The sequence below is a fragment of the Micromys minutus genome (genome assembly GCF_963924665.1).
Source record: "Micromys minutus genome assembly, chromosome: 10".
In the NCBI taxonomy this organism is placed as follows: domain Eukaryota; kingdom Metazoa; phylum Chordata; class Mammalia; order Rodentia; family Muridae; genus Micromys; species Micromys minutus.
Genome location: NC_137979.1, coordinates 12,950,452 through 12,964,539, shown reverse-complemented (window position 1 = coordinate 12,964,539; position 14,088 = coordinate 12,950,452). Strand labels below are relative to the sequence as shown.

General features: G+C 52.0%; 1 protein-coding gene across 1 annotated transcript in view; it reads right to left on the bottom strand.

Annotated features, from left to right (window-relative positions):
- The window catches only part of MYO15A (myosin XVA), a gene marked incomplete at both ends in the record, with an annotated part of 52,379 nt that overhangs the window by 12,676 nt on the left and 25,615 nt on the right, over positions 1-14,088 (bottom strand). The window contains 30 exons of the mRNA XM_080924068.1: positions 240-336; positions 933-1,010; positions 1,195-1,289; positions 1,529-1,659; positions 4,975-5,057; positions 5,150-5,223; positions 5,433-5,505; positions 5,759-5,831; positions 5,935-6,050; positions 6,270-6,448; positions 6,789-6,863; positions 6,962-7,073; positions 7,332-7,473; positions 8,223-8,341; positions 8,416-8,531; positions 8,844-8,919; positions 9,410-9,469; positions 9,697-9,818; positions 10,546-10,618; positions 10,752-10,857; positions 11,092-11,218; positions 11,311-11,491; positions 11,667-11,744; positions 11,860-11,927; positions 12,038-12,158; positions 12,483-12,577; positions 12,676-12,836; positions 13,125-13,316; positions 13,474-13,546; positions 13,762-13,925. Of these exons, the coding sequence (XP_080780194.1) occupies positions 240-336; positions 933-1,010; positions 1,195-1,289; positions 1,529-1,659; positions 4,975-5,057; positions 5,150-5,223; positions 5,433-5,505; positions 5,759-5,831; positions 5,935-6,050; positions 6,270-6,448; positions 6,789-6,863; positions 6,962-7,073; positions 7,332-7,473; positions 8,223-8,341; positions 8,416-8,531; positions 8,844-8,919; positions 9,410-9,469; positions 9,697-9,818; positions 10,546-10,618; positions 10,752-10,857; positions 11,092-11,218; positions 11,311-11,491; positions 11,667-11,744; positions 11,860-11,927; positions 12,038-12,158; positions 12,483-12,577; positions 12,676-12,836; positions 13,125-13,316; positions 13,474-13,546; positions 13,762-13,925 (3,260 nt within the window). The remainder of the gene's footprint in view (positions 1-239; positions 337-932; positions 1,011-1,194; positions 1,290-1,528; positions 1,660-4,974; positions 5,058-5,149; positions 5,224-5,432; positions 5,506-5,758; positions 5,832-5,934; positions 6,051-6,269; positions 6,449-6,788; positions 6,864-6,961; positions 7,074-7,331; positions 7,474-8,222; positions 8,342-8,415; positions 8,532-8,843; positions 8,920-9,409; positions 9,470-9,696; positions 9,819-10,545; positions 10,619-10,751; positions 10,858-11,091; positions 11,219-11,310; positions 11,492-11,666; positions 11,745-11,859; positions 11,928-12,037; positions 12,159-12,482; positions 12,578-12,675; positions 12,837-13,124; positions 13,317-13,473; positions 13,547-13,761; positions 13,926-14,088) is intronic.

Below are 14,088 nucleotides of genomic sequence, written 5' to 3'. Positions count from 1 at the left end.
TCTTCCACGAACCCCAGTCTGGATGGGGAGACAATCTTGTCCAGAATATAACAAAATAGGAGAAGTGAAAGGCTTGGGGAGAGAGCTCGTTCCCTCCCAGGTCCTCTCATGGAGGATGCGGGCTTCAGAGAAAGTGACCTTTGGCCTGGCCATCAGGGCAGGGTAGAGAGGCTCCCATGGCCAAAGGTGATGCTGAGTCAGGAACGAGTCTAGAATGTTCAGTTCTCTTGGTTACTCACCTCGGTTGGTGACAACGAAAATGACATACTCATGGAAGGCTTCAGGGCGTGTCAGGGCCATCTCGGCACAGAGGCCCTCTATGACATCCAGGGCTACCTGGGAAGGCCAGAGAGGTAAAGCTGGGCCTTAGCCACTAACCAAGAGGCACAGGACTCTGTGGCTCAGCCTCACAGAATATAGCTTTTGGAACTGGTTCCTGATTTTTCTTTTCATATTCTCTCTGTGACTCTAGGCTATGTGACTCTTGGAGTCTCAGTTTGCTGTCCTGCACTCAGTATCTATAAGGGACCTACTGCAAGATGTCCTGAAGACACCAAACTTCCAAGATGGCTAAGTTGGTGACTTAAAATTGCATAGTTATTTGCACACAATCTACACACATCTTTCCAGATTTTCAGTCATCTCTTAACTGATAACACCAAACATAGTAGAATGATGTATGGACATATGTCATACGATATTGTTTAGAGAAAGGCAAGAAAAGAATCTGTGCTGTTCCAATGTGACTCTTCCTAAGTATTTTCCATCCACAGTAAGTTGAATCTGCTGATGCTCAACCCGCTGTAGTAGAAGACCTACTAATTGTAAGCCGTGTCTCATGGGGCCGCTGGATCATTAATGCTCACCCCACCCAACCCAGAGCCTGGTCTCCCTACCCTTCAGCACCAGCTTGCTGAGACTCTCTCACTTACTGTGCACGTTTTGATTTTCAGATGGCGTTCAAGGCCTCCTGGAAGAAGAAAGAGCTGCCTCTTGGAACTACGGCCTGCCTGGGGTAGGTAAGCAAGAGAAAGATGAAGACTCATTTGAGTCCCCCTAATCCAGAGGCATGTCCGTGCAGGAACCTTCTTGCACGATGATTGACAGGAACCATCTTCATGCACCATGCAGTGCGCATGGGCAGAGCTCATGTCTCCCACCGATCTTCAGCCCTCAACCCTGCAGTAGGCTCACCAACATAGCCCGAAGCTCTATACTGCTGGGGAACTCCAGACGGCCTCCAAAACGTAAGGTCTTCTGCAGATTCTGTTCACAGGCCTTGGCAATTCCTACAGAGACAGAGAACTGAGACCTTGCTCAAGGTTGGCCATGGAGGAAAAGGTTCCTCTTACCTCAGTCATGAGCTGACCTACAAGGAATAGGTCTCATTCCCTTTTTTGCTGGCTGAGAAAAAGTGAACTCAGCAAGAGACAGTCCTTCACCAAGATTAGAACTGCATATCTGGTTTTCCCAGCCCATGGCTGCATGCCCTGTCCCTGTGTGAGAGTCCCCACTCGAAGTCCCTCACCTTGGAAGGGCAGACCTGGAGTCCAGATCACATGTTGGAGGAAGCGAATGAGGTACGGATAGAAGACCTCAGAGCAACTGTAGTAGGCAGTCATGATGTAGAGCAGCCTCCAACCTCGCTGACAGCTGTCCCTGTGGGCACACAGGCATCACATCACAGATGGCACACAGGGTCCAAGACTGGTCCATTAGAGTTCAGTCAACTCTAATTCTCGAATCCCGAGCCACTGTGGTTGGTTCAAGAATGAATGAGCCTGGGACCAGCTGAGGCCAATGAAGCTAGATTTGGAAGTTTCTTTTACTCTTGAAAAGCATTGAAAATATTTTAAAAATATTTATTCAATGTGTATAAAATCTTTTTTCCCCCAGGGGCTGGAGAGATGATTCAACAGTTAAGGGCACTGACTGCTCTTCCAGAGGACCCAGGTTCAAATCCCAGCATCTACACAGCATCACACAACTGCCTGTAGCTCTAAAATCTGACATTTCCACACAGGCATACATGCAGGCAAAACGCCAATGCACATAAAATAAAGGTAAATTTTTTTTATTATTTTTTCCTTTCTTTTTAGAATTTGTGTGTGTAGTTTGCATGTGTAGGTACAGGCATGCTATGGAGAGTATGCAGAAGTCACAGGACAAACGTGTGAAGTGGGTTCTCTCTTCACATTCTTTTACATAGGTTCTGGGGATTGAACTCGAGTTGTCGGGGCTGCAAAGCAAGCTCTTCACCGACTGAGCCATCTTGCTCACCCCATAAGGACCATGGGAAGATGGCAAAGTGTGTAAAGGGTTTGCTTTGCAAGCAAAAGACCCCGAGTTTGGATCCTCAGCCCTGAGATAAAGCTGGGAATGGGAGCAAGTGCCTGCACCCCAGTTCAGAGCCTCACCCCAGTATTCTGCATCCTTGCCCACCTCTGCTTCAAACTTCACCCCTGGCCATCCGGAAATGAAGTCCCTTCTGTGCACACACCTCCCAGGGTGATCCCTGCTCTGGGAATCCTAACCCGGGCCACTGTCTGGGGGATGGACACGGGTAGATCCCTGGAGCTTATTGGCTAAAACAGTGAGAACTTGGTTCAGTGTGAAATACTGTGAAAAGGAAGAAATGTAGGAAGGAAGGAAGGAAGGAAGGAAGGAAGGAAGGAAGAAATAAAAGAAAGAAAGAAAGAAAGAAAGAAAGAAAGAAAGAAAAAAAGAAAGAAAGAACAATAGAGGAAAATACCTAAGGTCAACTTCTGGCCTTCATGTATATAAAGGCCAGGCTGACATCAAACTTCTATTTCAGCTACTGAAGGGCTTACAGCAAGTGCCACTATACCCAGTGTGACTTTAACTCTCTGGTGGCTTGACTTAAACTGTCCCTCACTGTGGGAATGAGATGTGTCCCAATTTTTCTGATCTGATCCCTCATTCAGGGACATAGTAAACAACAAATGCCAAGGAGTTTGTGCCAATCAAACCATTTATGGGGAATTCATGCAGTTAAGGAGTATAAGACGAAGCCGGGTATAACTGGAATCTACTGTGTGCCCTTAGTGTTTCGGCATCTCAGAAATACCACACAAGCTCTTTTATTTTCACTTAATGCTTTTATGTTTACGTAGATAAGTGTGCACATGCACTAGTACACACGTGGAGGTCAGAGGACAACTTTAGGAGTCGGTCCTCTCTTCTACCACATGGGCTCCAGGGATTGAATTTACATTGTCAAGCTTGGAGGCGCACACCTCTACTAGCTGAACCAAATCACCAGACCCCACTCTCACTTTGTTTTGAGACAGGGTCTCATGTAACCCCGGCCAGCCTTGAACTCAGTATATAAACCAAGGATGACCTTGCACGTCTGTTCCTCCTGAGTTCTGGGATGACAGGCATGCCCCCACACCCAGGTTTTGCTCAGGTTCTTTGGTCGGAAGTTGCCCCTCAGAGACTGGGAAGATGGCTCATAGGATTAAAGGTGCTTGCCATCAAGCTGGGTGACCTGAGTTCTGTCCTGGAGACCCACACAGTAAAAGGGAGAAACCCCCATCCATTTTCCTCTAACCTTCACACATGGACTGAGTGGTACACATGCATTCTCACCACTAGCGCCCTACCACTAAATGTAATGTGGTTTTAAAATATTTATATAGATTCTATCTATCTGCAATTACATCTGTTTGCCAGAAGAGGGCATCAGATCCCATTACAGATGGCTGTGAGAGCCACCTTGTGGTTAGTAGGAATAGAACTCAGGACCTCTAGAAGGGAAGCCGGTGCCCATAACCGCTGAGCCATCTCTCCAGCCCCTGTAATGTGTTCTTTATTCCATGTTGGACTTTTTTGAAAGTCCAAAATGAAGTTCAAATACTCATTTTTCTGCTTTATCAAGTTTCAGTAAACAGCAACTGAGGTAGATGATTTAAAAAGTCCCTGGTTATAGTGATTCCAGGAGCTGTGTGGGACTGCCTGACCATTCCTCTTATCCAGGGTGAACTCGTTTGAGAAAAAAAAAAAAAAAAGTGTTCTTTTGCCCAGGTCTTAGCAAACATGTTACAGGAGTTGTTAGACTCAGCCGCCCTCAGCGTGCCAACTGCACTGTGCTGGTGAAGGCAGAAAGAGGCATCCTAGTAAGAGTGGCCACATGGGGACCCCACCCCACCCCCAAGACCATCTTCTTAGATTTGAGAGTTTCTTTAGCAAATTGAATGGGTGTTGCTTTTCTTATGGTTCCTGAGCTGAAGAAATGTTTCTCAAAGCTATCACTTTGCTAACTGTGAGGGACTGCATGGGAAGGTTATCAACCTAGAAGAAAGAAGGGAGGGTCAGAGAATGGGGGTGCCTGCCACCTTTCTGAAGAGTCACTGCCGATGATGATGACGATGATGATGATGATGAGAGAGAGAGTGTGTGTGTGTGTGTGTGTGCGTGTGTGATTTTGTGTGTGTATGTGCACATGAGGGCAGAAGATAGAGTTGGATCCCCTGGAGCTGGAGTCACAGGCAGCTGTGAGCTGTCTGGGATGGATGCTGAGAATTGAACTTAGTTCCTCTGGAAAAGCAGCAAGTAATTTTAACCTCTCAACCATCTCCCCGTCCCTGAAAGCTTGCTTTCTAATGGTGCCTGGACTCAACTATGCCTGAAAGCACACCCTGACAGACTTTCAGGTGCTTGAACTAATAGGTTCTCATTTTTGCTCAAACCACCCTGAGCTGGATTTCTGTTGCATGGAGCCAAGAACCAGTACTGCATCCTACACATCTAGGACTGAAAACAACGATTTCCGGCAATGAAACAGGGTTGCCTTTCTCATAGAGGAAGAAAGAGGAGAAATGGCACACCCTAGACCAAGCAACTCCCAAAACATAAAGTAGGGAAAAGGGGGAGAGGAGCGAGGGGGAGGAGGGAGAGGTTCTGAGATTGGGGAGTGTGGGCACACTGGGCAGAGAGGCTTAGGTGACTCACTGCTTAGAGCTGGTGTTGTCTGTGACCTGCTTCACAATCTGGCAGTAGCATTCATCTCTCATGACCTCATGATCTCCACAAAACTGAAAAAAAAATTACGTTCATTCCTCTCTGGGTCTCCCACTGCACTGTAACTGACAGTTGGGGAAACTGAGGCATGTGCTTCAGGACTGACCTTCAGGAGGGTGCAGAGCACATCTAGTTCACTCTGGCCCTTCAGTGGGGCATCTCCCATGAACCTCATCACGGCTGTAGGAAAGACACATCCCGGTCAGGCCCACCAGGCCCAAGTTGCCCAACCCAAGGGCCTCTACAGTTTGTTCTTCTCTGGGAGCTTGCTGAGACAACTAGAGGGTTCCATTCTCTTCAGAGTGCCTCGGGTTTGGGGAAGAGACAACTCTGAGAACCAGAGAAGAGCGGTAACGAGCACAGGTCACACGGTATTACATCCCACACACCTACAAACATGTCAACCGCCATCTTGTTGAGATTGCTGTCACTGAGTTCAATGAGGGATTCCTGGATCGGGACCTGTGAGAAGTCCAAAGGGTTGTATCACAACAGAGTGGGGATAGAACAGAAGAGGGGCTGCACCATACTTTCAGACTTTATTACAGCAGCCTGTCACAAAATACAGACATTCACTGACTGTGCTGCAAGGGACCCTGGCTCCAGATGCTGACAGCCAGAGGCTTTCAATGGGGACAAGTATTTGCTCTAGGGGATAGAAAGGTTTCTGCAACACCACTTTACATCTGAGGAAACTGAGGCACGGAACATGTACCTTAGTGAAGCAAAGCATGTCCTCCAGGGTTTTAGACTCCCGGTCCTCCTTAGACTTCAGCTTGAGGCCATCCCTGCAATAAACGGGCACCGCTACCCAGTCTTGCGACTAAACAGCCCACAGCCTGAACGAGTTCAGGACAGAGAAGGGGAAGAGGAAGACGGATCACTACCCACCGGGGACGCCTCCGAGGGTCTCGGAAATACTTCTGGGCAAATTCGAGCATCGTGCTCGGTGGGAGCGCCACGGAGTCCTCTCCGCTGTCAGCGGAACGCGCCCTGACTGGGGGACCCTGCGGAATAGGTGCAGTTGCCAAGGCCCATCGCCACCCCCTACGTCGACCCCCGTGTGAAAGCTGACCTCCCCGCCAGTCAAGTTTCTGGACCCTTTGAGCCTCACCACTTCAGTCTCCACTTCTAAGTTAGGCCCCGCCCTCTAGGCCAGCCCCTTGCATGGCATTGGCTGCATTCACGGCTGGCCCCGCCCCCGGAGTGTCCGCCTTGCCCCTCACCTCTCTCCGGCGCCCCACTTCTCGTGCGGCGGCTGCAGAGGCCACCGCAGCAGCCACCGCGGCAGCCCGGCCCCGCCCCGGCTCTGCCGGGAGCTGCAAGAAGTCTGGTGCAGCGGCGGGCTGCACGAGCTCTGAAGGAAAGCGGCCTACACGCCCGTGAACGGCCCCGAACCGCCAACCTAGCGACAAGTAGAGGAAAAACAGGAACAGGAAGGTCTTGTTTTGGGACAGAACGAGTCCTTTGAGGAGGTTTGGCGTCCCCTTGGTTCATTCCTAGTACTGTTTTGTCTTTTTTTTTTTTTTTTTTGTGGTGCTGAAATGAATGCCAAGAGCCTTGGAGACATACCTCAGCCACATGGGCAGGCAGAGGTTGGGTTAAGAGCGGTTGGCTTGCACTGTCAGATCACCGAAGGAGACCAAGAGGGCACCAATAAACTCTTAGGTGTCTGCAGTGTGTTTGGAACCTAGATTAGCACTCCTGTATGGTGCTTCAGGTTTGGGGTACCTGCAAACACTCACCAAAGTCAGGGCCTCTCCGCCGCAGCTCCTCCAGGTACACCAGTTTCTTGCGGACTACACAGCCGGCGCTGTATCCTGTGGGAGGAGCTTGCATCAGCACACACATCCCAGGGAAGAAGCCCTTCTCTCTGCCTCCCTTCTTTTGCGCTCTTCCACCCAGCCATGGAACTGACCCACTCGAGGTGGTTCCAGGCTCTGCAGGTGGATGATGTCACCCTTGTGGAAGGATAGCAGCTCGGGGTCTTCAGACAGGAAGTTCCTCACTGCCACCACATAATCAGAATCCTAGAAAACACCAGGAATAGAGTACTGTGTACTGACTGCCTTAACTCGAGGGTCTTCCGGCCTTTCTACTGCTCCTTCCATTCTCCCAAGCCACCAGAGAAAGCACATTCCCTAGGTGGGCAAGGGGAAGTAATGATTGTTCCCTAGATAGGCAGAGGGTAAGGCATTACTCAGGATAAAAGCCTGAGGTTGCTGAGCACACTCTTGTGCCTCAGCCACTGTATTGCAGCAGCAGGCAACACCGTAAAGAGTCCCAACCTTCTTCAGTTCCAGAATGAAGGTGTCAACTAGGATCTTGACCTGCCGAGCCCGGGCTGAGAAGAGGATGACCTTCTCATTGGTCAGGTTGAACTCTAGCATGTTCTGAGATGGCATGGTTACGAACAGGATGTCTGCAAAGCTGGGGGGCGGGGGGAGAAGGAAGGTAGCATGAGGCCAGGACTTTATGGCCAAGAAGATGCCCCCTCCCCCACAGGCGTTTTCCGTTCCCGTTTTCCCTCCCTGATCCATCTGTGGGTTCTGCGCATCTCTTAGAACTCTTTTACCATATTCCAGCCCCACAGTCCAACCACAAACCAGACCACGCCCACACAATAATCTTTGTCTCACAGACCACGCCCACACAATAAATCTTTGCCTCCTAGACCACGCCCACACAATATCTGTCTCATCCATTGGTCCTGTTTTCTCCATTTTATCCTTCAGAGCAAGGAGCTTTTGCCTGACCAGTGATCAAAGATCTTTCCTGGCCTCATGTTGAAAGGGACATAGGGACTCCAGTAGGGAGTCTGAGCACTCAGCAGGGTCTCAGAGCTGGGAAATCTTCTCTCCCAGATGCCTGGGAACTTGGTTGATCTCAGCAGTTACCCGCTCTGTACAGCGAGCTCTGCAGACTGGGCTGGCATGTGGCTTCAGAAGCAGAGCAGTGTCTCAGCTCCACCACCTCCTGCCGATATGACCAGAGACCATCAACTTCTCTCTCTGTGCCTCACTTTCCAAATCTCTATCATGGACTTAAGTAACAGACTTGGTATAGCCATCGCATCTCGGGTGCTTAAGAACAGCTCAGAGGAGCACAGTGAGCTGATGACACCAGTCTGTGCCTGTGTCCAATCAGCCCATTCCCATCCCCAGCCGCCTGCCAATCACCTGTATGCACACAGGACCTGAAGCCGTCTGTTGGCCTCCCTGCTGCCTTTGATCATCCTTAGGAGCTTGACGCCAGTGTGAGATACAGCTAGAATCTGCACGCCAGTGCCAACGCTGCCCTAGGAAGTGAGGCCTTCCGTCATTATCCCTGGCTGCTCTGGGCAGGCAGGAAAGGGTGATCGGCGACTCTTACCATCGCTGGGAAGAGGCGGGAGAAGTATATCTCCCAGCTGTCTCGGGCCATGCTGACCGCAGCCCGCTTCACGCTTTCTGTTACCAAAGGTCGCTGTGTGTCCAGCTGGTTCTGGGCTAAGGAAGACCAGTTCTGCTCAAGACCCTCTTCCTCCTCCTTGCCAGCTCACATTCAAGGAGTGGGGCTAGGGGTGAGAGGCTGGTGCCAGCAACAAGCTGTCTGACCAGTAGAAGCCACAGGTAGATAAAAGGGCCATGCTGTATGTTACATGTTGCTGGCCTCCAAGCATGCAGCCTGGTTAGGCTGAATTAGGACAGGCACTCGTGGGAAGCAAGAAGCCTGGGTGTGTCTTTAGACTTCATCCAGACAAGGGCTGGCCCCCAATCTGGTTGATTGCCCATTGTCATCCCTTCCCTTCCCCAAGGTACCAAACAGGGCCTTCATCTGCCGCCGCTCATCCTCAGATATGCGCAGACAAGCCTCAGAGAGTGTGTCATGGAGGATCTGCAGGAAGACGTGTGTTCCAGCAACTGGGTAAGGAGCGTCCCTGCCAGACACTGAGGTCTACGTCTGGGTTGGTGGGAAGGGGTTCCTGCTCTGCAGCACTAGGGTCATCTGTAAACTGGGTTGCCTTTATTATCCAATCCTTCACATGGTCACCTCCCTCACCCTTTCTGTCTTTCCCAAGCCTTGGTTTCTACATGTGTCCAATAAGGCTGGGATTTGACCTCTGGGCTCTACTGAATTCAGAGTGCCTGTTTTGTTGTGTGGTGTTGTGTTGTGTTGATACAGGGTCTTATATCAAAACCCCTGATGATTTCTCCTCTAGTTTCTGGGTGCTGGGGCTACAGGCATGCACATATTTTGAATTGTGACTTCTTAGATGAATGTGTGGCCTTGCTAACCTTGTTGGTGGGAATGGGGGATGGGGAGTCAGTAAAGCAACTCTCAAACCCACATACCCTGCAGGTGGGATGGACGATAAAGATCTTACCTGCCGGAACAAGAGGTCTAGCTGCACAGGGTGACTGTAGTTGTCTTTAGGGTAAAATACCTGCGTGAGTAGGCCTTAGTTACCCATGGGTTACCCCTCCTTTTGATTGGACCTCACCCCCAGATGCAGCCCCTGGCTGACTTCTTCCCTGGCTCTAGCTCCACTCCCATTCTTCACGGTTCCCCTGCCCCTGCTCCCTGGCTAGCGCTGCACATACCTAACTCCGCCCATATTAATTTAGCCCCGCCCACATTGATTTAGCGTATTCTTTGGCCTGCTCCTGGCACCTCTTTGCGCAGGAAGATCCGCCAGGGGGCGTCCTGGTAGCCATAGAAGTTGGGGTTGACTAGGCGGTGTAGCTGTGTCTGCATAGGTTCCTCTGGAGGCTCCAGCGACCTTGAAGGCTGCACTGTGAAAGGCAGGGGCAGAGAGTATACAGGGGCTTCTTGGGACCCAGCAGGAAAGGCAGGACCACGAGGGGCTGACGGTGGTGATGGGAGGTGTCATCGAAGTACAGCAGGGTGTTTTGGGTGTGCTGGACACACCTCTCTGAAGTGATATTTGAGCTGACACCTGATTGATGGGCAAGAAGGAGCCAGGCACCCAAAGACTCTTAGAGGAGACAGCTGTGCAAAGGTCTTGAGGTGGGAGTAAGTTTGGTGTGTTAGTTACAGGAACTGAATGTGCCAAGAGGAAGAAGGGGAGAGGGAAGGCCATGGGACTGGGTAGATAGATCATACAGGATGGTCTTGATCACAGTGTTCCTTGTAGGAGCTTTTGTCAGAGACATGATGTGAGCTGGCTCATATTTTAGGGTCTCCACCTGATTAGGGCTTTTCTTTTAGCATAAAGGTCTCTATCTCTAGTCTGATACTTTCAAGCTGTGTAACCTTGGGAAGCCATTTAACATCTCTGTGCTTCTGTATCCCCATCTTTAACAGGTAGGATCAAATATTATTGTTTTGATGAACTTCTGTAGGATTCATTGAAGCCAAGGTGGGGCTGGCCTGAAACCAGGGACCTAAAGGGTGATGTTATAATGACATAGTGTATACCTCGACTCAGAGACACACGCAGACCCTGTGCTCACTCACCCACGTGGACATCACTGGCATGTTCCACCCTGTGGTTTTTACCTGGAGTGGGCCCCATGCATGGTCTTGGAGCACTGGTCACTGGCTTCACCAGGGCCACAGCCTCTCTGGACACCTGTCCCATCACAAACAGAACACTCAAAGGGCAGTAAGCAGGCCATGGAGGTGGGGGCATAGGGCCATGCTGAAAGGACAGCTGGCTTCTGAGACCTCTATCCCTATGAGGTACCGACCCACTCACTCTTTACCTGGGTGCCAGGCACTACTGCCAGTTGAGTCTTCTGTCCCTTCAGAATCATTAGGGCCTCCTCGTGTGGGTCAGGTGGCCTCCTGAACACCTTCCCACCATCCGTTCTGGCAGGTGACCCATGGCAGGTTAGACACTGGGTATCCCCTTAACCACAATCCCCATAATAGGGGCCCCTCCCCTAGACACCAATGCAAAAAAGCACCAGAGAGCAGCCGAGGCTGTGCAGCATAACAGCCCACATTAGCCTGAGCCTCTGGTTGCCAAGGGGCACATCTCGAGTGGTGATGACCCCAGTACGGTGCTGCTGAGGTAAGTTGAGGGCTGATGGCTGGACTCACCTCCGGGTCTCAGGGTGTCCTGCCCAGGGTGGCTGCTTGTACTGCTTGATGATGTTTCTGATCTGCTGTGTGGGTTGTGGGAAGTGCTCTGAGTTGAGTGTGGAATAACGAACCAACTCGGGGGAGGCTGAAAGTGTGAGGACAGGTGGCCAGGTGAGGCCATAGGGCCTGGTCGCCCTGGCCTATCTGGGCAGTCGCTGGATTTGGATGGGCACTCACTGGATTCTGGAGCAGTCCAATCCTTAGCTAGGATTGGGGCAGCCACGGGCTTGCTAGGGATCTTTGGGGTCTTTGCCACAGAGCCTGGGGCCAATGACTGTGGAGTCGGACGCACAAGCACAGGCTTGGCTGGGAGGCCAGAGCCTACAGTCTTCGGCCGTGCCTCTGGTGCTAGGGGTCTCTGTGGAGAACAGGCCATGAGGTGGGCATCCAGGCCAACCAGGACATGCTGGCTTACACCCAGGCAACCCCATCTCTGCCCAAAGTGGACTACAGAGTTCCTGGCCTCAGAGAGAGGCACAGTAAGCTCCTGGGTTATCACAATATTCCTGTTTATCCTGGGCAGCTCTGCTCACCTCTGGGAGCTGAGGTCTTGAGGTTGTACTCAGAGGCTGCTGCTGGAGTGCCAAAGCCTGTAGGGTCATCTCCCGGGCCTGGGAATAGGTGACCATGGTGACCAAGTGGACCTAATTCTGTACACACTCACACACGCACATGCACACACACACATGCACACACACACACACACTGCGCCCTGTCCCCACTCACCAGTAGCACAGCCTGCCTGTGGATGAAGGCTTGCTGCAGAGCTAATGTGGAGGCATCCAGACCTGGGACTGCGGAACCAGGCAGAGGACAGAGCTGGGCATAGATGCTGGGGAAACAGGAGCTCCCCTGTGCACCCCTCCCCCCCCCCAGCCCAGAAGCATGATTAGGAGGCACTGACTGGGCTTGAGCTTGGGTTCTGGGGGTCTCCGGGAGGTATCTTCAGAAGCACTGCTACCACCTCCCCCTGGCTGGCCTCCACCTTTCATGCGGTAAGCGATGGCTGTCGGCTTCTCCAGATCCTGGGGCAGCAGTGGCCGCCTCACTGCTGTGATCCCCAGGATCCAAGGCAACAGGCACCTGACACCAGCCCAAGCTCCCAACCTACCCCCTCCACAAGAAATGGACCATGGGAGTTGGTGTCTGCGCTGGGGTTTCCTAGGGCAAGGGAGATTTGGGAATAGGTGGTCCAGCAAGCCATTTCATTACGGTGGCTTCTGCCAGATGTGACAGCTGGTGACCTGAGAGTTAGCTGAGGGTCCTTCCAGGGAAGCTGGGGATATTCTCAGCTGCCAGGCGACCCCAAGGTTTCCCTGTCCCCAGCTAGACCCAGGCTGCATCCCTACCGCATCCCCACAGGCCAGCACAGGGTCGAAGAGACTGTCCAAGTATCCATCCAGTTCCCTGGGAGGCACAGCGGGCTCTCTAATGCTATCCACGGCTGCTGAGGGGCACAAGAGGACCACTTTTACTTGTCCTGTGGGTCTCCACACCCTCTGGGTTCTTTTCCCTCTAGTACAATGGCTATTCCTGATTAACCTTGGCGGTTTGATGCCCGTCTCTGGGTCTCAGTTTCTCCATTTGTACCATCCTTTTTGTGGCTGCAGTACCCATCAAAGTCAGGCCTTTTGGCCGTGTGGTCCTGAGGCTGGGGCCTTGTGGGTGTGTCCTCATCTGAGTCCCAGCAGTTCCCAAACACTCTGTGGATGAAAGAGGGGGCACAGGACAGCTGACCCCAGTGAGACCCCCTGACTCTTCTATGCATCCAGGGTTGGGTGGCTTCCATGACTGAGATGTAGAACTACTAGACATGGTGGTGTTCACTTTGCATCTCCAGGCTCTGGAAGCTGGAGCAGGATGGCTTGGGCTCAGGAGCTTGAGGTCTGCTTAGCTCAAATCACCAAACATAAAACAGCCCCCACCCCCAGATGGGTTGATGGGTAAGGTCAGTTGCCCGGGAGAGGTGATCTGGGCAAGTAGCTACATACCCTCTGGTGTCTCCCCTGCCAGCCAAAGGCCCCTCTGCACCCACTATGAAGTAGGATTTCTGTCGTGGGAAGTCCCTGAGCAGTTCCAGGTCTGACACCAGGTCAAGGACATAGTCATGCCCAGCCAGCTCTGCCCACTGGACTCCATTCTTCATGGCCACTGTCCAGCCCCTCCAACCATCAGCCAGCCCTCTGGTCAGTGTGCAAAGGGATAAAGTGTGAAACTGGTAGGCACTGCCTGCAGACCCTGTGGCCAAAGTGGTCCCTCTTCACCTCCCAGGGATACTGTCTCCTGCCCCTCCCCCTTCCCAGGTCATAGGGTACTGGCTTGGGCATTCTAGGAGCCAACCTGTGCTTTAGAATGTCTCCAGCCACAGCTTCCCCTGTACTCCAGGCGTGCACCGGACAGGAGAACTGGTCACCTGGCACGGGTAGTTATTGTACTCAGTCTGGGGCATCCTCAGGCCAGCCTCACTGGCTCCCGTGCCCCGACCCCTACCTCAACCCCCACTTCCCTGCACCGCCATATTGGCATGAGCCCCTCCCTAGCTTCAGAACCTTCTGTGGTTGCTGCTGACTCCAGCTGCTCTTCCTTCAGGAAGAGGAGAGAAGCGGTCTGAGGGATGGGCCTACGTACCATTGAAGCAGCTCACATCTAGAGCCATACTGGCCTTCTCCTGAATGGCCGTCCACTCGAGCTGAGTTGGGGGAAAGGTTCGGGCAGCCCCTGAGCCCATAGCCTGCAGGAGGCGATGCTGACACACAGCCTGAAAGCCGCTCTGTCCATAATCAGATACAAACCTGGTGGAAGAATAGAGAGTTCAAGCCTGCTGGAGGCTCAGGTTACTCCTTAGCTCTAAGTGAAGTGAAACAGCCTCAGGTTAACTCACAGATGGGCTGGGTTAGAGTACCCTAAATGTTTCTCAGAGCCTAGAGTATCAAGGCTGGCCTCAAAAAGAAAATC